Source organism: Anomalospiza imberbis, chromosome 2 (genome assembly GCF_031753505.1).
Source record: "Anomalospiza imberbis isolate Cuckoo-Finch-1a 21T00152 chromosome 2, ASM3175350v1, whole genome shotgun sequence".
Classification (NCBI taxonomy): Eukaryota; Metazoa; Chordata; class Aves; order Passeriformes; family Viduidae; genus Anomalospiza; species Anomalospiza imberbis.
The window spans coordinates 95,086,421-95,110,204 of record NC_089682.1 but is presented as its reverse complement, the minus strand read 5'-3'; the positions used below and the strand labels follow the sequence as shown (position 1 = coordinate 95,110,204).

General features: G+C 35.7%; 1 protein-coding gene across 1 annotated transcript in view; it reads left to right on the top strand.

Annotated features, from left to right (window-relative positions):
* Positions 1-23,784, top strand: part of KLHL1 (kelch like family member 1) — a 182,268-nt gene that overhangs the window by 108,869 nt on the left and 49,615 nt on the right. The window contains exon 5 of the mRNA XM_068182303.1: positions 10,641-10,853. Within this exon, the coding sequence (XP_068038404.1) occupies positions 10,641-10,853 (213 nt within the window). The remainder of the gene's footprint in view (positions 1-10,640; positions 10,854-23,784) is intronic.

Genomic DNA, 23,784 nt, shown 5'->3' with positions numbered 1-23,784 from the left:
CTGTCACTGGGGCAAGGCAAAGAGGTGAAGGAGGTACACCTTGTCCTTGCGGTTGGCTGGAGAGGGTTAATTGTTGCGTGGAGCTGCAATGGAGAACCGTGGCCGCTCCCTAGCGCCGCATGGACAAAATGGCCCCAAACAAAGGGGCATGTGGGGTTTTATAGGGGGCAGGCCAATGGGGGCAGAAGCCCCCCTCGCCCAATGGGGACAGACAACAAGGGAGTGACGCAGAACATGGCATCCTATGGGAACATAACAGGGGTGTGTACAGGGTTTTGGGACAAATGGGATTACAAAGGTGGGATGACTGATACAGAACTTTCTGAGGGGAAAGAAGAGAGTGGGTACAATATGTAAGCTCCTATAGCAGACAGCTTGGAGCGAACCATTTTATGGGGAAAATAGGGGTACATAGAACCGATCTAACTAACATTTATTAAATTCCCTAACTGAACCAACTCATCATGCAAAACATCTCTGTTATAAGGAAAGTCTGAGGGAGTTGGGCCTGTTCAGCTCTGGGGAAGAGACAGCTGAGAGAGGACCTCATAAATGTATATAAATATGATAAGGGAGGTTCAATGAAATGGTATCAAACAATAGGACAAGAGACAATGTATAGAAACTGATTAGCAAAAAGTCCCCCAAATATAAGAAAAACTTCCTTACTGTGCAGGTGACCACACATTTGAGCAGGTTGTCTAGAGAGCTTGTGGAGTCTCCCTCACTGGAGATATTTAAGAACCATAAGGACAAACACATTGCAATCCTGTGAAATGTGCTGTAGGATAACCCTGCTTGAGCAGAGAAGTTGGACTGGGTGACCTTTCCAACCTTCCCTTTTGTAAACTGTATGCTACGTTATTACACTGTTTCTAACAGACATGTTCCCACTGGAAATCTGTTCCAGAGCTGAATGCTTTAATAGCAAGGAATACTTTTTTCCTGATTTCCAGTTTTCTTTAAATTAGATTTATTTAGGTAAGTTTTCTGTTAGACTTGTTACCCTCCATTTTCCTTATTTTCCTCTTCTGTGCCTGTAATCAGTATAAACAAGACAGGGGCTCTATTAGGACATAAATATGCTCACCTTTACATAAATCGACATTATCATAAATCAACATGTTATCAACATTATTCTCATACTGAGTGCAAAAAGCAGCACTGCATCAGCTAAGAAAATGAGCTCCATCACAGCCAAAAGCAGTACAGTAGGAAAGAACAAAATGTTGTGCTAGGAGAGTAAGAAACGGAGATTGTCATGGTGACTACTTTCCTGAAGTGTTATAATTTAAACACAGAAAATTGTCACTCTGTTATCTACATGACAAGGCTTGCATTCCTGCTGTGGAAACAGCACAATTTAAACAGCTGGGGCAGCTCATATTTTCCATACTTGGGAAGTGCTAGGGGTAAATCTTGACAAGTAACAGCAAAACCAGACAATCACCAGAGTCAGTAGCAGTATGTATCCAGACTATACAATACTGCACCATTGTGACAATTTGCCCTGTGATTTTGTATTTTTTGCTACTTGCAGCCTTTTAAATCCAAAATGCCTCTGGATGATTCACAGTACTGATCTCTGTTGCTATTTACTTGGAATTGTGCTGTGAAACTTTCCAATTACAAATAAATCAATCTGGGCCAATTCAAGTCAAAGAACAGAATCATAGAATCTGTCAAGTTGAAAGGAGGTCTCAGGGATCATTTAATACAACTGCACAGGACAGTCCCCAAGAGTCACACCATGTACCTAAGAGCTTCTGAACTCTGTCAGATTTAGTGTTTTGACCACTACCCTGGGGAGCCTGTTCCACTGCCCATACAACATCTGGGTGGAGAACCCTTTCCTACTCACCAACCTAAACCTCCCCTGATGCAATTTATGGCTGTTCCTTCAGGTCCTGTCACTGGTACCACATCAGTGCCAGCCCCTCCTTTGCCCTCATGAGGAAGTTGTAACTGCAATGATGTCTCCTCTCAGTCTCCTCCAGGCTGAACAGACCAAGTGACCTCAACCAGTCTTCATACAGCCTTTCCCTCACTCACCATCCTTATTATCCTCCTCTGGATGCTCTCTAACAGCTTAATATCTTATATTGTGGTGCCCAAAACTGTCCTCAGCACTCGAGGTGAGTCCACCCCAGTGCAGAGCAGAGTGGGACAATCGACTCCCTTGCCTGGCTGGTGATACTATTCCCAATGCACCCCAGGGTTGGCCCTCTTGGCTGCCAGGGCACTGATGACATTCAGCTTGCCATTGACTAGGACCCCCAGGTCCTTTCCATGGTACTGCCAGCATCTAATTCCCTTGTCTATCTGTACATCCAGAGTTGCCCCATTCCAGGTACAGGCACTTTCTCTTGTTGAGTTTCATGCAATTGGTGATTGCCCAGTCCTCTGATTTGTCAAGGTCTCTCTGCAGGGCTTCCCTGCATTTGAGGGAGTCAACAGCTCCACCCATTTTTGTATCATCTGTGAACTTGCTTAGTGTCCCTTCCAGTCCAGTGTCCAGGTCATTTCTGAAGAAGTGGAAGAGCTCAAGGCCTAAGATGAAGCCATGTGGACCTCTACTAGAAACAGGTCATCAGTCTGATGTCAAAGATGACATCTTTTCAAGTTAGCTCAGTCAGGCCTTTTAGGAACCTTCTTGCCTGGGTTATGCCAGCTGTGTGATGCACCCAGTTAATTGTGACAAGTTGAAGTCTGGGGCAGTTGACTTGGAAATGTCCCTTAAGTTCTCAAACCATAATCCATCAGCATCATCATCCTGGCTAGGAGGTCTGTAATAGACTCCTGTGGGAACATCTGAAGTATCTGTTTGTCCCTTGATTCTCCCCTAGAGGCTTTCTACTGTGCTGTTGCCAGCTGTGAGCTCCATGCATTCTAACCCTTGTATTACATACAGTGTCACCCCTCTGTCTCTTCTGCCCTGCCTTTCACTCCTAAAGATTCTGGAACCATCCAAAAAGGCACTCCAGTCACAGCACTCAGGTTTCTCTTACGCAACAGGTTTCACTTGTGCAATGACGTCAAATCCCTGGGAGTGGGCCAAAGGTGTCAGTAGACCCATCAGATGTCAATAGACAAAGTGTTGAGTAGATCATCCCATCATCTGAGGACCACAACCCCCAGATTTTTCTGCTTGCGCCAACCTCAGAGCCATGCACTGACCTGATGGATCTGCCTCTTGCTATCAGTATTTTTTAGGTCCCCAGACTGTGCTCCCTCATTCTACTAACTTTATTTTGGAATGGTAAACAAACATTAATAAAACCCCACCCAAAAAGGGAAAGAAATTAAAAAAAAAAAAAAAAAAAAGAAAGAAAGATGAAGTAATTAATAATGAATTGGTTTACAGGCTGCTAGAGTTTTGGTTTTCCTAGATACCATAGTAAGAAGAAAATATTTTGCATACATTGAAGTCTAATACCAAGAAGTATCAGGGTTTGTAGGATGCAGGACCTTGCAGGATAGTATTGGAAGATTTTTAAGTCGGGGGAGCAAGATGTGTACATGTCCTCATCTACCTAGTAAATTGTGCCTGTACAAAGCTTTTATCTACAACTTTAGGCTTCTTGAATCTTCTTGGATGTGAAAAAGAATATATGCAGGGTGTGAGACAAGATCCTTCTCCAATACAAGAAAAATATTTTAATAATTCTGACATAGCTTGAAAGTTGTAGACAGTTTATCATAATAAACTGGCATATCAGCAAATGCCTATGAGCAACTGGTTGTGAGCTGTCCTTAGAGTGTGAAATCCCAGAATGCCACATCATATTCACAATGAATTAGACTACAATATGGCTAATTCTGCAGCCTCATATCCTAAACCCTATTATTATTTTTTTTAAATTAAATCAAGTTTAAATAAAATGCAAGTAAAAAAAGAAATTTTTTAGATTGTGACAGTCTAACTTAGTTATCTGGAAGTCTCATACTAAGATTTCAGTACGCTGTATGAGATTGTACCCATAGTCACAGTCTCTTCTATCCTTAACCTGCTATCTCCTCTCCCCAAAAAGCAGCACTTTCTTATCTCTCTTCCCATTGGCAAAGTTGAAGGAGGAGGATACACAGCATCTCTTTCCACTGTCCTTTGAACACCCCAGCCTCAATACCCCTTTTGTAATTATGATACCAGGCTAGCATCTGGTGCTGGAAGAAATATAGCTCTTTGGATTATGTAGGTCAGATGGACCTCACTCTCAGAAAAAGTCTGAGATTTGGTTAGAGATTCAGGATCCCAGGTTCAGGTTTCCAGATGGAATCTGGGATTTGGCTAGAGAACTAGACCAAAAGCATATAAATAAATAGTGGTCCTTTGTCTAATGGGAGTTCATAATGGGCTGAAGCGTCCATTCTCCTTAGGGAAGAAGTTACACAGTATTGTAAAGGGGGTGTAGTCTTATATGATACACAGCTGATACATAAAATGGGGCATAAAAACAAGAGGTGTGAATTCAGTGTAGCACAGCAGCAATAATTCCAGACTGAAATATCTTGGGAATTGACCAAAATCAAAATTTTCTTTCATGTCTTATCACTTCAGAATGTATACTGCCAATATGATTTAATATGAAAATCAGATGCACTATTTATTCATTTATTTCAATATTCTCATGAAAACTTAAGTTCTAAATTGAAAGTAGTATGAGTTTAAAATATTATAGACATAAGTGATGTACTAAGTTACTAAGCCTAGTATATGGATATCTGGTTTTTGGCATTAGTTTATGTGGTTTTAATTTTTTAATTGTTAATGTCACAGCATCCAAATCACAAAAATATAAAACATTTTAAATAAGACCCCTACATCCAAAACAAAGAAACCTGCTAAGTTTTTTACTTCATTGGTAACTCTGGTGTAGCAGGTTCTGAATAGAACTCTCAGAATATGACATTCTTTGTCAACATATGAAATTATTTAATATTTTTTAGGTTCTTCATTATAACTGATACATGCTGAGTAGTGAAATCAATGACATAACCATCAATGAAAATTAGCCTTTGCAAGATAATTTGATTCCATGTGGAATAATAATGATTACAAGTTAAGATATAAATAAATCAAATTCAATTTTGCTGGTGACATCATTATAAAGATATATGATATTAAATTCCATTTGGTAATAATTTAATTTTATTAGTGCCTTTATATTCCTATGATGAACAATCTATTAGATACTTGGGCGATTGCTTATCTACCTTTAAACATAGATATGTTTTGTTTACATGGCTCTGCTGTTCTAATACTTCATGCTTATTTAATGCTAACCTTGTATACTGTTAAAAAGGTTTAAAATTTAAACAGCTCTACCACTGAAATGCTATAACCCCACAGCAATGGGGGGGGTTATGCATGGTCATTTTTAGAAAGTGAAAGAGCAATCAAGTGACACAGCTTTGTCCAAGAGGGTTCAGTGACTGTCATACTTTCTACCGTAAGTTACATTTTCTGAATTAAAAGCAAAAATCTACTATTCCACTTAATTAAAACATGGAAAGGCTACGTGAATAATGCATGCAGAGGAGATCCAATGCATCTTATGAGACTTATGAGATGGTGAAGATCGACCTACAAAGCCTCTTAAAGTATTAGAGACAAAAATTACAGGTCCTGGAGACTCATCCAACTCTGTTACATGATCTTCAGCATGCTTAAAGGTTCAATACCCTTGTTCTCATAATAAAGGTTTATCTGCCCATGAGGACCTAGGCATTCCTGAAAGCACTTCACTAGAACAGGATGAGAGGAAATGGCCTCCACTTGTGCCAAGGGAAAATGCCATTGGATAGTAGGAAAAATATCTTCACTGAAAGGGTCATCATAGTATGGAATCACTATCCCTGAAAGTATTCAAAAAACATTTAGATTTGGTGCCTGGGACATGGTTTAGTGGCAAAGTTGCCAGTGTTAGGTTAATGGCTGATCTTAAGTCTTTTCCAGCCATAATGAATCTGTGATTCTATAGCTGTGTATCTCAATTCCTACCTTGCATCTTAAACTCAGAAGAATTTAAAATTTATTTAATGTAACCTGAAAATATTTCACAGACATCTGTTGTATCCTGTTCCCTAAAGTGCAAAAATGAATACTAGTCACATTAAAAAATAAAAAAGGTGGATATTTTTTCCACAATTAGCATATGAAAAATTATTTCTGTTGTGGTAGAACAGCTAGCCATTGAAATATGCTTTGCTGCTCCAAATGAAATGAATCTCAAGAAATTAAAATGTTATCCAGGAAGATTTGACATTCATTAGTCAGTCCAGGAAATGCTAATAAGTTGAAGGAGAGAGTTTTTACCTCAGGAGATCAAAAACTTGGATTCTATATATAAATCAGAATTATATATATTACAATTATATTATATATGAGAATACATATGGTATATTTATAACATATATGGCATATTATATATATAAAACATAATATATATTTGTTATTTTCTGCAATACTCATGCCCAAATAACATGAAATTTATGTAAGTCCAGATGTTTAGAAAAAGAGATTTGAGCTTATATGTTTTGTCTAAAAACTTTCTTTGATTCTACAATCAGTACAGAGGCTGGAATAAATTCTCTTTAAGCATGTATGCATAAAAAACAATTTAGGATGACCAAAAAAACCTTAATCAAATCTAAAATTATTGTTCTGAAGTTAAAGCTCCAGCTTGGAATGGTATTCTTAATAAATTAAGTTCTGTGAGTTCATGAAATGTGTTCCACCATCACAATGCTACTCTATAGTATTAGGTCTTTGGATTAATATGCTATTGCAAAGTGTAATGTTGGTTCCTATTAAGAGGTAGAGTTATATATTTTTTTCATAATGGGATTTAATGTCAGTTGAACCAGGCTTAATTAAACTTTGTCTTATAATTCATTTTATTGAGACGTGCAATGAAATCTTGTGAGTTTTATGACTTTTTAATTAAAATTAATTAAGCCAGCTTGTGGTTAGTGCTTCCCTACAAACTAGTTCCCTTACATTTCCAAGCTGTTTGAACATGTTCTAGATGCACAATTTAAACTTTATCAGGAGGTAATGGTTTAAAACTTCATTCAAGAAAAATCTACATTTTTAGGGACCTATTGACATTTAATGTAGTAATTTTAAAGAGAGCTGAGTCATTTTTGATCCAATTATCAATTATGTTAAGGTAGCTTAAGAGCATGGTTAACATAGGTCATGACCACATATACATCTTTGATTTTCTGTTGTGTCAACATCCTATATATGCAGAGTTAAAAAGCAACTCATTGAAAGTCAAGCTGTACATATCAAAGCATTCACATTTATAATATTGAGCATCATTTTCAACTTTGTCAAATTTATTCTGTGAAAAATGCATGTTTTATGATTGGCTTTTCGCAAATATTAAATTGAATACTATATGTATTATGTTATATTGATTAGAAGTGCTGTATTAACATTTTAATAGTATGGTATATGTAGTTTTGTAGTTAAAATAGAGCCTATGTATGTGGGGGTTTTTTTTACTAGCTCAAGCAAGAGATGAGATAATGAAGAAACTCTTCACACAGAGATGACAATGATGGGGGCCCATAAAGAATTACTGCCTCCTTATCGGAAAAGACAAACATTCTTCCACCTTCTCTCCGTCTTTATGGAACCACCAGGAAGGGAAGAAGTTGACAAAGGGGAAGAAGTTGACAAAAACCAGAAAAGTTCTTAATTTGCAAGGAATTTATGCATCATGTATGAGATGTATGAATATGCAACAGGCTACTGCTTTTAAAGATTATTCCTTTGTTCTCAAGGCATGCTTATTGGGCTTAAGTGCCCGAGAGCATCCGGACGTCCATAATTCTTTGCTTTTTATTGTCTTGTAATTGTCCTAACTCTAAATTTTCATTACTCCAATTGTATTACTATTTTTATAACTATTTTATTATTATTAAACTTTTAAAATTTTAAAAACCAAGTGATTGGCGTTTATAACAATTCTATCTGCACTTATCTATTTTATCTGTAATTACACATTTCAACGAACTTCTATCTCATTATTTTGTCATGCCTATGTCTGCAATATGAATCTCTGCTGCCTTATATAAAATAATAATTATAAATTAATAATAAATAATAATTTTTAATAAATATGTTGAAACAGTACATTTCCAAAAGTCTGAATTTGGAGAATTAAAATAAGAGTTTCTTTCTACTGAATAAGTCAGGGAAGGACAGCATGTGACATACTAGAGCCAGAGTATAATTCTATTGTTGTAAGTCTTGTACATTATTTTCTTGTATTTGTTATAATGTCTTCTATTTCAGTTTTGGTGAATAGTCAGTCTTTCCTGTGGTTCAGACACGATCAAGCAATTATAGGCAGCATTGATTGAATTTTGATATGCTGAAAACTTAATTTAGAGGGTATAACAGTGGAATTATCCACTTCCCTCAGTTTTGATGTTCTTACATTTAAGTCCTTGACTGATGTTTTGTCATTCTTTCCCACTTCTTATCTTAAAAATTATATCCAAAACAGCATAACAAAATTCATTATTATTTTTCACAAATTAGATGTTGGAACTTACTGTTCCCAATATTGCTTTTTACATTTTCAGTTTACATAAAAATTTAGTTCCATTTTTTGTGCCTTCAGTCTTCAATTACTTCACTTTATATCTGTCTATAAATCGAGAATATGAAAACACATTTACAATTTCTCCACAGAGATTAAGCACACTAAAAGAAATATTTGCAGAAAAATATCTGTAGAATTGTGATTCTACTTTGTCCTGTTGTTGTAGAGTAGGTAGTTCAGGGAGTGCTTAATTCAGTCCTTAGCATTCAGACAACTAAATGTAACACTATATTTTGGGTTTATTTGTTTATTGCTGTTTTTTGTTTGCTTTTATTTTCTTTTTTTCTGTTTATATGTTTTATGTAGTTTATAGGGGAGTATTTTTAGGGTTTTTTAGTTGTTCCTGTTTTCATTTGTCCCGGTTCTGTCCAGGACAAGGCTAATTTTTTTTTTCAGTAGCCAGGAGTGGGGCATAACTAGGACACAGAGGTTAGTCTGTAAAACCTTATGTCATTGCTGGGAGTGGGGGAGAAAGGTCTCTTCAAAGGGGAAGGAGTTCTTTCTGGTTTAGTAAATGTGACAGAGGGATCCATCTGATGTTGTCTGTTGGGGATGGGGGGAGTGGGTGTGGGGGCTGTGGTTCTGTGTAAATCGCTTCCTTTCTTTTCTCTGTCATTAGAATAGCTGCTGTTACTCTTTGTTTCCTTACCTCATTGCTGTTTCCTGTAAATTGTTCCTATCTCAACCAGTGACCTTTACTTTTTGTGCCTCCAATTTTCCTCTCCAGCCCACTGTAGTGTGGAAGGGTGAGGGGAAAAGCAGGAGAGCAAGAGAGTGTCAGTGGTTTGGAGAGTGGGGGCACTGAACTGGGGAGTACTGTTCCTAAACCACAACAGTACAATAGTTTTCAATACTGTGAGATCTTAATTGCTGTAAACTATTTGCATGATAACTGGATATTAAAAACCTGTTCTGAACAAGGTCAAAAAATAATCATTAATTCATGTTGTTGATCTTCCCCTCAGCCTTGTCATATGTGTAGATGGAAATCTAGATATTCATAATATAACTTTATGACTGGCAAGGTATTTAAGAAATAGTGAAAGAAAGACAGTGAAAATATCCAGGAAAATGTAGTATGAGCATGTAAAGATTTACAATATATTTAATGTGCTCAATTACAACAGAGTTTATAAAAATTTCAAACAATAGCTTTACTAATTCTGACAATTTTTAATTATGATATTATCATATAATCTTTAAATTGTTTTTGAAATATATTTGCGGCGGCTCCCTGCCACGACCTCAAGCAGACAAGAGGCGCCAGCCAGCACTGTCCGTGTGAGGCCGGGTGGCCGCCACGTGAGCGGGCACTCCAGGGGAATGGTGCCTGCCACCCTGGTAGTGCTGAGTGCTGCGGCGTGGGTTACGCAGCTTTGGTAGCTCCACACGCTGAGAGGAGACGAAGAGACCAGAGAAAGACACTTGTTTGCGAGCCCAAAGTGTCTTTATTCCCCCAGGCGGGGCAGGAACAAAGGTGCTCTCAGGATGAATGCAGTGACAAAATGCTGGCTGGCAGCAGATTAAATAGGGGGTGGGCGGACAGGGGTGTAAACCTGTCTCACCCAATGGGGACAAACAAGAGACAGGATTGACAACCCACAGGGAGTGAACAAACCTGACTGATGGGACCAAACAAGGAGAAAACAGGGAGAGGTGAGAAGATTGACAGGTACCTGGGGATGCAAGTGGCGGGAACTCTCAGAGTAAACAACTTGGAGCAAACCACTGTGAGGGGAAAAATGGGGGAGTACAAGGAACAAACCTAACTAACATTAATATAACACCTGACTAAACCAACCCGAACCACAACATATATATTTATATATGAATTGCAACTATAGCTGTTGAACTCTAATAATTTATGTTTTGTTTTTCTCATGAGCTGCAAGGATATGGCAGAGCATACCCATATCTGGGTATGGCAGATATTGACTAATCCTATGGCTTATTAGCTGTAGTGGCTTTTTTAAATTTTCTTGCAGTATTACTGAATCTGAAATACTTTTCTCTTCCCAGGAGAATATAATGGAAGTTATAAGAAATCAAGAATTTTTACTTCTACCTGCCGAAGAACTCCATAAACTTCTTGCCAGTGATGATGTGAATGTTCCTGATGAAGAGACCATTTTCCATGCCTTAATGATGTGGGTGAAATATGATATGCAGAGGCGATGCAATGACCTAAGTATGCTGCTTGCTTATATCAGATTACCTCTCCTTCCACCTCAGGTATTTTTAAAATTATGTAATCATCATCATCATCATAACAAGAACGTCATTGTTATTGTGTCCTTGTGAAAGCTCTCATCAGTTTATGATCTGCAACTTCTGAATACTCTGTGTGTTTAAAAGCAAACCTGTTCAGAATCAGAAAAAATGCGTGGTAACCTTTCACCCAGGGTGATCTCAATAAACTTGAGAGTTGGACCAACACATTCATAAGAAGGGCAGAGTTGTGAAAGTGAAGAGGATTAGCTGCAGATTTGATAACATGCTAAGAAAAAACAGGCAGAATAGTAAATATTCTCAGAAAAGCTAACAAAATTGAAATAGAACCAACAAACGAACAACAAAAAAATCCCAAACACACGGGGTTTATGACAAATACCAGGCTGAGGATGAGTCAACAATGTGAATTAAGAAAACTCCTTATTGTTCTACAACACAAAATATTCTGTCACCAGGCAATATGAAGTTATTATTCCCATAATACCTGGTGCTGCTAAGGCTGTGCCTACACTATTGTTTCCAGTTTTGTACTCCACAATTTGAAGGGCATAGGAACAAATTGGAGGAGGTTCAGGGGTGGGCTATCAAGATGGTGTGTCTAGAAAGGAGAAACAGAATAAGTGGGCTTGTTCAAACTAGTGAAAAGGCGGCTAACTGATGACCTGATAGCAACTTAAGACCGAAGGTAAGGTCATGGAACCACATCCTGAGTGCACCACAAAATGTAAGAAGAGACAAATACTCTAACTTGTAGCATGGACAGTTCAGATTGGACATTAGCTTGAGGAGGAATCACTTGGAATGCAGTGAACAAATGCAGCAGTTTTTTCAAAGGTCAGGTGTGCTTTTTCATTGAAGGTTTTCCTGAATTAGCTAGACAAGATCATTAAATACAGTGTTGGCGGAAGCCCTGATTTGAGTGAGCAGACCTAGCTGATCACTGGTGATCATTTGGATCTCTACTCCTATGAATGCTTCATGCTTCTATCAATCTGTGATTCAGGCTTCAGGTCTTTTTTTTTTTTTTTACCCAGAGAACTAAGTGGCAATTCTTTTCCATAATTCCATACACTCAGTTCTCCTTTCAGTTAGTGTACTGGGCCTGTCTGGAGTAGAGTTAATTTTCTTCATGACAGCTGATAATGTGTTGTGCTTTGCACTTTCTGATAAAACAGGTGAGAATAACCCATCCTGTTAATAGATCCCTTGGTGCAGATCAGAGTGAAGCAACGCTGAATGCCTGGTGTTTTTATACATACACATGTAGGCTTTATTGTAGAACAATTTGGTTGCACAGAAAAACAGGCATATAGCTAGTAACAATAAAAAAGCATAAAAATATCACTTAAGAAAATGATTAAGAAAGAAAAGGAAGGCATAAGAGTAGAAAGACCTTACCACCCACAGGCCTCAAGACAAGACTTGTTTGGGGCAATTTTGATGTCTGTTGAAGTGATGGTCACCATCTTGGTCGAAGTGACAGTTTCAGACTATCACCAGGTGATGGAGGAAATCCCAGTGAAATCCACAGCACACAAAAGCTATTTGGTTTATATTCCTTCAGGTAGGAAAGACCAGGTACCTCCCTTGGAGTGGGGAATTTCAACTGGATGATGTAATGTGGATCATGGGACGCTTTGGGAGTCTTTGACACCTTCTAAGATACAGCTACCTATTACATCAATGAATTTGAGTCCCTTGAGACCCATTATGGCCCATTAGCAGAGATTGATACCTTCAGGCTACGTGTGAATGTCCCAGTACTTCTCCAAAGTAGAGTTATCACAGCTGAGTCACTTGAGTAAGGACAAAGACAGTACTGTGCCTTGAAGGATTTACCTCTATCCTTACCTAGTTCAACACCAGCTGTAGGCTGAGGTGTCAGGTGTGCTATCCCACTGCACCTAGGAGGCTACTTTGCATTTCAGCAGCTTGTCCCTGATTGTTTGAGCCACCAGCATTCCAATCTCTCTTCCAGTGTCACTTCTGGGGTGCCCCCTTTAATCTTATCTCAAGTTTCCCTCACAGTCCAAATTCTGGTTAGTAGGCATATTTATGGAGATGTGGGTTTTGATGGTTGCAGATGAACAGCTGAGTATTTGCAGTTTTCTACAGTGAGCAAAAGTCCTCTGATGATTTTAGCAATGTTTAAGCCATTAACCACTTCAGTCTCTTACACAGTGCTGGTAACACATGTTTAGGCTATTGCTGAGCTGCATTTGTATAGCAAGGAGATAGATGACTAGGGAGTTGTGTACATGAAAAGAAAAATGTTTAAAAACTGTTTATAAAGAAATTTAGAAAGAAATGTTTTATAGCGATATACTGGCAATTCTCTTGAACTTTCTGTTCTATTTAATTTGGAAATTAAGTCCTATACACTGGTGCTGGTCTGTAATTGAGAACTACATCATAAAAGTATCAACTATAATGCTAAAAAAGCAAGGTATTTTTCAAAATAAGAATTAAGATATAACAGAATTTCAACAAAAAATATTGAGAACTGAAAGTGAAATTTTACTTTTTATTACCAAAAGGGGTTTTTTTCCCCTGCTCTGGTTTATACTTTAATATGTATCAAAACTCTCTGTCATTTTCATTGCACTGAAAATTAACTGAAGAGCTCTCTGGAAAGAAGCCAGGTCAAAATTAGCTGCACATCATTGGACCTTTAAAAAAAAACCCAACTATTTACTTTCCTTACTTTTAAATCCTCCTTAAAAAGAGGAAGTCAAAGACTACAGAAATTAATAACAGACTGGAAAGATTGTACTGAGATTCACTTAAATTGAAGGTTTAAATTCTGAGTTTGAGTTTCCATGATACCTAATTTCACTCTCAAGGTACAGTAATTATATTGGCAATGTAGTCAGATTTAAGTAGTACAATATCAAACAATGTGATTCAAAATCCAGTAGATAAATTTAGGAGAAGGCAAGCCAGTATTAACGTGTTAAAAGGAAACTATCATAAAGCTGAAAATTAAATAATAGAATTTGCAATGTTGCCACAGAAACTTTTTTGCGTCTTTGATTTGCCTGGAACCATCTAAACTAAAACAGTTCATATTTCTTCACTGAAGTCCAAAAAGAAAGACTGGTGGTTTGGCCAACATTATAACTTATTTCACGTTACAATAGGTAATAAAATAGGTAATAAGCAATATTATATAATAGAATAAAATAAAAACACCTTTCTGTAGATGTTCCAGATATTTTATATTGATCCATACAGAAAACATAATTTATGTTCATTTTTGTTCTTAAGGGATTTGGTGAGAGTAAAAATTGGGTGGTATCCTTAAACCTTGTTAATGCTGAAGTATTTTAGATTATTTATTTGAATTGTTAATTTACAATTGTTAATTGTTTATTTATGAAATATTTTCCTTGTAACTTTTGATAGCATTCTTTACAGAGAGTAAGTTAACAAACAAGAAACAAGCAAAAACTGTATTTAAGAGGAACTCTTGTCCGTTTTTCAAAAACTATAGGAAACTACTTTTGTGGCTGAATGGTGCCATTGTTGTCCTCAATTTTCAATATTTGATTGCATTTTAAATAAATCCCTTTTAATGTTTAAAAAAACCTAACAAAATTAGTACATGTAAAACAATACAGAAACACTACAGATAGTTTTTATACAGGTATATGTGTGTGTCTTTGTATGTATTTTTTTTTACACGATATGATAAACATATACATAATCACAGAATAAAAATGACAGAATGCCTGAGGTTGGAAGGGACCTCTGAAGAACCTCTGGTCCAACACTTCTGCTCAAGCAGAGATAACCTAGAGCCATTTGCACAGGACTCTGTCTAAACAGTTTTTAAATAATTCCAAGGATTCTGCAGTGCTTAGTCATGCTAACAGTATTAAAGTGTTTCCTGATGTACAGAGGAAACCTCTTGTGTTTCAGTTTGTGCCCATTGACTCATCCTGTGGGCACCACGTAAAAAAGCCTGGATCTCTCCTTTATGCACCTTCTCTTCAGGAATTTATGAACATTAGTAAGATTTCCCAAAGGCTCCTCTTTTCTGGGATAAGCTGACCCAGCTCTCTCAGACTTCCCTCAGAGCACAGGTGCTCCAGTCCCTTCATCATCTTTGTGAGACTTCATTGTATTCTCTACAGTATGTTCATATCTCTCTTGTGCTGAGAAGTCTAGAATTGGACACAGCTCTCCTGGGTTGACCTCTCCAGTGCTGACACAAGGGGAAGAATCACTCTCTTTGACTTACTGACAATACTTTGTCTAATGCAGCTCTAGATATCACCTACCTTCTTTGAGGCAAGGGCACAGTGCTGGCTCCTGTTCTGCTAAGCTGCTTTCTGACTGGGAGGCCCACAGCATCTATTAGTCCATGTATGTACATTACACATACACATATGCATGGCCATACAAATATACATAGGAATTTATTTAATTCTTTTATAGTAGAATGTAGTTAGGAACCCTTTTCTTAGAAGTGAAAAACTATAGTTGTGGAAAGATATATCCAATAAAGTATGATCAGAACAGTTGAAGGTGTTCTTACCGAGTTCCCTGATGACATGTGATATAGTGATTTCCATTCCCACTCCTCGCGGTGCAAAGCGGTTCATATAAATCCTCACTAATTTTGTATAGACAAAAGTCTAGCCTTGTCTGCAGCTGAAGCTGAAACATTAACTTCTGGCCATGAAGGCAAATGGCATAAAAGAGTTTATATCTATGCCACTGTATTGTAAATACAGGTGAACCCGGTGGGAAGAAATGATGATGTTTGACTCCAGTTCAGAAGGCTGAATGATTTCTTTATTATAACTATACTATAATACATTAATATACTATTTAAAGGAAGATACTAAAGCTACAAACCTACTTGTTCTAACTACGATATCTAACTAACTCACAATTCGTTACCCTCCTCACGGGAGTCCAGACACAGGTGGCTCTGATTGGCCAGCAGGCCCAAACAATCTTCACCAGAATCCAATCAAGCAATCACCCCAGGTAAACAATTCTCCAAACACATTCCACATGAGAAAAACAAGGAGCAGAAATAGAAATTGGTTTCTCTTTCTTTCCTCTGTGCTGCTCCATGAAAAATCCTGAAAAAGAAGAACCTCCCTGCAACACCACCAAATTCTCCTTTTCTTTCTTTATACCTTTCCCAAAAGACAATAGTTTATTCCATGTTTGAATCTCCTGTTCCCTAACTAAAGCTGTACCGTGAAACATTCAATGCAATAGCAAAGTTGAGCTTCTGCCTATTTCGATTACTAATGATGTAATCTCATCTACTAAGATGAAAAGCTGGTTTCTGCTATTTGTTGGTACACTGTGAAATGTATCTGTTAATGTTGATGCTACAGCATAAGTCAAGAATGTGTGCAGCTTCTCTTGGGAAAACATTATTTTTATGGTGTTTTTTAAGAGTGTGAGAAGTTACTAATGATACCCGGGCTGCTGAAGGAATTTGCAAGCAAGAGACGTTAATATGATACTGAGTACCTAGAATAGCATGACAGTAAAGATGACGATGTTTAGTGTTTTTAAGTGAAGATGTGCATGATGAAAAGAGCACAAATATTTCCTTATAGATATGCTTGAGTTAAAGCTAACTTGTATTCCACTGGTGTGCTGGGTTTATAAAAGCTATTATTTGCATCTGCCTATAACAGTAGATCACTGGTTTAGCTAGGAAAGTTAAAAAATAGCATAAAGCAGAGATATTACTGTCTTTTCCTCTATAACACTTTTAATAATATCACTTTCAGAAGCTTGCAAACCACATCAGTAGGATAATGCATAGTCTTTGACTATGTGGCTCAGATCCAGTGAATCTGTTATAGGCATCTAAATTAAATTTCTTGCCCAGGAGCAGAAACAATGCAGTCCTTATAAAATGAAGTACTTAAATACCGTGTAAGCCACTGGAGAGAAAATGAACAGATCCACATGAGTTCTCTTCTTATTTCTACAGAGATGCTATAGGTAAACTGTAGGAAGCACTGAGCCTCTAAATCCCCTTAGAATTCACACATTACATGACCTTAAACGTGTATATGAATTTGCATGTAATAATTGAGTAGAAACCCTGCTTAGATAACTGATATGATCATGTAAACTTGTAAATTCCTTCCACAGCTCAGCTGGCATTTGGCAAAGAAGTATTTCTTTGTGCTATAAAAAAACCCTATTAACCAGGCAGTTGTCAGACAGGTTCATTAAGTTTTGACCTTTTCAGCATACTAGAGGAAACAACTGAAAGTTCCTTTGCTTAGCAAAAATGGAAGGTATCATTCTATGTCAGTCAATCTTTAAATTTGTCTTTGACAGCAGTGTGATTGATAATATGAAATGAGAAGCTTCCTCGGTTGTCCGTCTCCAGTGTCACTAAACAAGTGCAGCTGATAAGCACTCACACCTGAGTAGAGTGCTAGGCTTTTAAGATTGGTTCCTACCTACTGGTCTGGGGTAAATCCTAATGGTGTGTGTAAACTCTGTCAGCCTCTGCAACATTTTGTGAATTCTTTCAATCACTTCTAAATGATTGCATACCAGGAGATTATAACTTGAACCTGAAAAGTTTGAAGGTATGATTGAGTTTCTTATTCACCAGTGTGTGCAGTCTTCTCCACATCAGCTAGATTCCTAACCTCTCACTATAGGCAATGAAGATCTGGCGCATTTCCTAACACATAGGAGCAAACCTGTGTGCTGATTTGAGAAGTTCCATGGATTATCATGCTGCCTGGCTCCAAGGAATTTTTCTAGAAACATTCCCTTCTAAATCCAGTACTATATTTACTGGCTCTGTGTGGATTCTTAGACACCCTGTGGTATCTCAAATGGTGCTAAATGCTTGGTTTTGTGCAAGTGGCTTAAGCCAATTAAACCAAGCAATATTTTTAAAAAAATATTTATGTTAATTTCAAGCAAACAAAGATTAATTAATTACCTTAAGAATTAATAATTTCCCAGTCCACAAAAAATGAATTTCTGGCAAGTTTCTAGGATGATCTCCATATTCCTCTCTTAAGTTATCAATGCAATAAAAATTTGGGCTTGAAATTTCAGTTGCCTGTATAATGACAATTAGTTGAGTATAGCCAGTAGAAAAAAGATAAGCTGTTATTTTTTTACTTTTCTTATAAAGATCATACCATAAAGCTAGCTTTTTAACTTTTTTGTAGCAGCTTATCTGGTGGTGAATCTAGATTGTAAGCTGATACTTTACCTGAACAAAGACATGATATTTTAATGCAATGTGCAAGATACAGTCCAAAAGATTTTTCTTGCTTTTTAGATAGTTCTAAAATTGTCCAAAAGTCCTGTCCATATGGCTGGGATTCTTTTTGTGTAGATAAATGACATGTGAACATTTGTAAATTGTTAAAATGATAACTGCTCAACACAGTTATGTGTGATGTTCATTTCCAGATACATTTTATTATCAGTAAAGTTTAGTAAATGCCAGTAGATATCAGTAAAGTTTCAGTAAATGCTTTGAAGCTGTCACAAGGTGCTGTTCAAATAAAGAGTGTGACAACATGATTCTATAATACTATTTCTTTATCCAACACACAGGCAACTTACCTGACTTCTTTTCAGCTTTTTATTCAGTTTCTCATGATATACTGAGCATATGGTTCACTACTAAATATTTTGGGGTAAATTTATTTAATGGAAGACTGAATTTCCACTAATTAAATTGCATTTTTACATGGTCATAAAATACAAACTTGTGCCACTTAAATTTATTCTTTGTTGTGAAATATATAGAACAATAGTTTTATAAAAATACTTTATTTCTGTTGCTTGTTCTCTGCATTTGATGTGAAACTTTTAGGAGAATGTATGTTTCATACATATCCCCACTAGAATGTATAGACTGTGTCCATGTGAAAACACATTTATGAATAAATTAGATTATATTAACTAAATAATCAATTAGAAGCTCTGGTCATATAAATAAGAGGATATTTTTCCTTGACCTTTGAAATAGCACTATTCTTAAATGAGTTACATTCCTAATACAGTTACATTCACATAAAATTATGTCTTCCATTTTGAGAAGACATGTTTTGCCTGTTGCTTATATTTTTACAAGGTCATATTATCTATAGTCATTTTTTGGCAGGTTTATATCTTTTTCTCTCTTACTGACTGTCAGATTGACAATCATATTTTTGTGGTTGCCCCTGGCTGGATGCCACTCTACCCTCCCCTCCACAACTGGACAGGAGAGAGGAACTACTATGCAAAGCTCATGAATTGAGACAAGTTTTGCTGCTAGCTGTTGATGTTCTGTAAATCATGCCTCCTGAGATCATGCAAATATAACTTATTGAACGTAGTTAGGACAAAGATCAGTCACTGCTTTCAGCGGTTGTTTAAAACAGGTAGTTTTAGAAGCAAAAACCATTATTGCTGTTGATGCCATTGAAATCTGTCACTCTTAATTAAAGAAGGAAGGAAAAGGGGAGAGCTAAGAAATGGCTTGGACTTACCCTCCATAATGTTAAGTCCCTATTTTTTGTAGTGTAGTGCTCTTTTCTGCATTCTTCCTTGTCCCTTAGATTGATTCAGCATAATAGACAAGCACAAAATAAGACACATTTTCTTTTCTAGTTTTTTTTAGTTGAGTCATCAACATTTCAGAGAAGTCATCAACATTTCAGAGATTGTGAATGTCTTAAAAGAATTCTTCCTATTCAGCATTTATAACATTTAAACATTAAATATACTGTCTGGAAAAGGTGCTTAAATACAGTCCCCCTTCTGTGATGTTTTCTTATCCATCTTTTTTCCTACTTCTAAGACTGAAGAACATTATTTATGGGAGAAAAATGCTTCTTTTATGCTCCATTTCTTTGTACTTATATAAGAATTTTATAAAAATTACATCAATTTGGGTAGACTACAGCTTACTGCAGTTAAGAGGTAACTACAGTAAAAAAATAAAAAGCCAGTAATTTTCAAATATGGGCTGTTAGTTGTTATTGACTGAATAATGTTTGTATTCCATTTGTTAGCATCTGTCGTGCTTTTACCTAATCTCCTATTTATCACTTTTAGAAGAAAAAAAATAAAGAATTTGATTCAGAAGGACTTCAAATAAAGACATCTGTCTTCAAACAAAAGCAGACTATCCAACATTTTGTCAAAGGCCAATCTTATTTTGCTTCTAGTGTTGGGTTTTTTTATATTTTCTCTTATTTTAAATGTGATTGGGGTTTTATTAAATTTTTGTTTCACTTTCTTTTGAATGAAATTTGACCTTTTGAATACAATTTGACATTTTCTTATTTTCCTCAAGGAGTAGAGAAGAAAATATGCAAGGTACTCTACAAGACATTAATCCTACCTAAGTTTATCTAGAAACTTAATATTTACTTTAAGAAGCAATTTATCTTGAAATAAAGATATTTTTCTTCATTTTCTGGAGAATAAGCATACCATGATGAAGTAAAATGTAGATCTGGGCATCAGTAGAATTATGTAGTAAGCTTGCATCTTAAATTTTGCCCTCCTTATTTCATCCTCTCTGTAAAATGCATAGATTGATAAAATTGTCTTGAAAAGATGTCACTGGAGGCAGAAGCTGGGGTGGAAGGGTTTAAAACAATTTCTCTTTTCCTAAACTGAATAACATGTGAATCACTAATACATCTGGTTGATAAGTCAATTGGTCAAATTAGTACCAATTTCAAAGACAGACCTGGATGTACGAGGAATTTAACAAAAGTCAGTATGTGTGCCAAAAAGTGTGGGCATACCTATAAATTAAGTTAAATTTGTAACAGTGTCATAAAAGATAGCATGGGTTTACTTATAGAAAATAACACTGAAGATTATAACAAATAACTCTGTTAAATCATAAGCTTTGGAGAAGAGTTAATGCTTTGAAAGTGATTTCAATACCACAGTTTAATTACTTGCCACAGATGCTACCAATGAATGTTCCAATTCCATTACTTAGTTTATTTGAGAGGAAGTGGGGGGAAAAGTCAGTTTCTTTATTTCTGTATCAAATGTACAGCCTCAAGGAATGTGTGTGTACATGGCTGATTGTTTCTCTAGTAAATTCTTTAGGGTAATCTAATAGTAAGTTAAGGAAAACAAACTTCAACTATGCTATATTCATATTTTTGGTTTGGATTTTGTACCCTGATGTGGGGGAGGAATAGTGAGGACTTGGTTATAACTGAAGGGTAGAAAACCAGCTTAAAATTTCTTTTGAATATGAAATAATATTTAAAAAATATGTTGGGGAAAAGAAATTACAAATCAAATACTGAACACATTTCCTCTGCCACTGACTATGGTCATCAAAAATGCAAGCTTAGTAGATGCCAGAATTTGGATTTCTGACAGAAAACACAACTAGATTTTTTTTCCAAAAATGGAGTCTGAGACTAATCATTATTACTGCTATGTGACTGATCTCTTTGCAATATATTATCACCTGCATGCATATGGAGATCACACACTAATAAAAGTCTGTGGTGTCTAAGCAGTAATCCTGATGTAGATTATTTATAATAGAAATGATTAGTCACATGTTTCTAGGAAGAACTGGTCTAGAGTTTCTTAAAGATCCTTAGTCTGCTGCATCTTTTTGCTGAGGAGAAAATAATCTTTATCTGAGAATACAGAAATCTGAGGGATTTAGTGTAGTCTTTCTTGCTGAGTTGGTTGAGCAGCTGGTTTGACTAAAACATCATGAATAATTTAGTCCATAAGCAACACAAATATTGAATTTCACATACTAAATATTTGTCGTACTACAGAAAAATGCCTGGAAATCTCTGCGCAAAAAAAAACTTCACTGAAATCACTAATTAAACATGAATAAGAAAAACAGAATTTAAAAGAGATCCAGAATTCTCAATGAGCTGAAAAAAGATGATAGAAAACAAAATGAGATTTGCTAAATTTGAGGTGTTATTAATTGCAGATATTTTTCATTATTTTATTTCTAAGACAAAGTATTGAAATTATTGTTTTAAAAGCTAGCAAAACCTCAAACAATAAATTAGAAATTAGCTTTTTAAAAAAAATTCAATATAAGGCTTCTGATTACAAGTCAAGTGAGTAAAGCAGATGGTTGTTAGATTTAGCTCAATACATTCAATTCCTAGCAACAAAAAAAGGTTGTTTAGTAATATTGCAAATATTCATATGGATAAAATAGAATTTAGAAATGGAGTTGAACCTTCAGCTACACACAGAATCAGTTTGAGAACTTGTGTTCTCAACATTTAGAAGTCCCCAAAAAAAGTTAACAACTTTTATAGTTTTTTCATTGTTTAAAACCTAAAGGGGAGACTGAGGGAATGTTTAAATATTTTCATTTTTTTTTTAATATAAAACATACTTGCAAATCAGGATCTGTATACTAAATGATGCTATTGATAATACCTCAGAATGCAAAAATTGGCAGAAAATAATTTTATGACTGCAATGCATTTTACTTTCAAGATATATATCTCACTTAACTCTTTCTTTTAAAGTACTATATTTGAAGTAAATTCACAATTATACGATTCTTGATGCTGTAGCTTCTGTTATGAAAAACTAAGGCATTTTTGTGTACAAAACTGTCCCAATTTTTAAATTAATTGATAATTTTTGATATCTTTTTGTGCTGACTATTCAAAATTTTAGTCTGAACTTTTTAAGGTTTTTAAAATTTATTCTTGTTCTCTGAGTATAATGCTTAAACACTGTAATAATGCATGCTTAATAAATAGTCCCAAATATTTCCTCACATAAACAGTGCAAACATGCTGCTCTTCTCACTCCCATTCTCTTAGGATTTTTTCATGAATACTTAATTTAGTATGTATAAAAATAAGATTTGCTATATATTTTTCCTTATTTAAAAATATTACTGATGATTGAAATATCTTGTTGATTTTACTTTTTTTACTTTTTTTCTGAATAGTTAATAATGTTGCTACTGGACACCACTTAAATTTCTAAAGTAAACATGTAAATTAATACCTTGCATTGTCAAGACAGCCATAATGATCTCTTACTAAAATCTGTTCTTTTCAAGAATAAATGTTAAGCAGAATATTTAGTTAATAGTGAAATAGCAGAAATTAAAGTGATATCGAAAGAAGCAAACCATACTTTAATTCTATTCCCCAATACCTGTGATCAATTTACATAACATCCTCCCAGCCACAATCAGCCAGCTAGTAAGAAAATGAGCTGTAAATTTTCAACTGAAATTACTTAAGTCACTATTATGCCTACCCCATAAGTTCAAAGGTTTTTAACAAAGAAGTTTAAACACATCAAACAATAGTCTTTATACCAAGAGAAGTGCTATCCAACAGAATTAGCTCAGCATTTATTCCTTTTGTAAAGGACTTTGGGGGGACTTTCTTGGGGGACTTTTTTTCTTTCATATTTGCAGTGAAACATAAATAGCTGGACTGATACTACATTTAGCTGATAAAATAGGTATATTTATATAAAGTTCTAATCAGAATAGCAATTAAGTTGAAATTTGCAGTTGCAATAGTATTACAGGCATTTCCTTCAACTGTCTTATAGTCAGAAAATACAAAATGCCAAAAAATGTTCCTTTCACTACATTAATCAATAGAAATGCTTGTATTCATATGGCAATATTTTGATGTAGGAATCAGGACCTTTACGAGCTTTAGACAGATAAAAAATTATTCAAACTGGAGCTTTGTCCATAGAAGCACAGCATTTCTTAACATATAGAGCAGCTTGAGCATGGTAAGTATAGTCTGAAAATATAGTCTAAGAACTATTTTTGTAGAAAGCTTCAAAGCAGTATTTATATTCTTTCCAGCAACTCATATAAACCCTTTAGTTCCTTTTCATTTTAATCTGTAGAAAGAACAATCATGACCTTACATTTCAGAAGTCTATTCTTTCCTAGTAGCAGCATTAC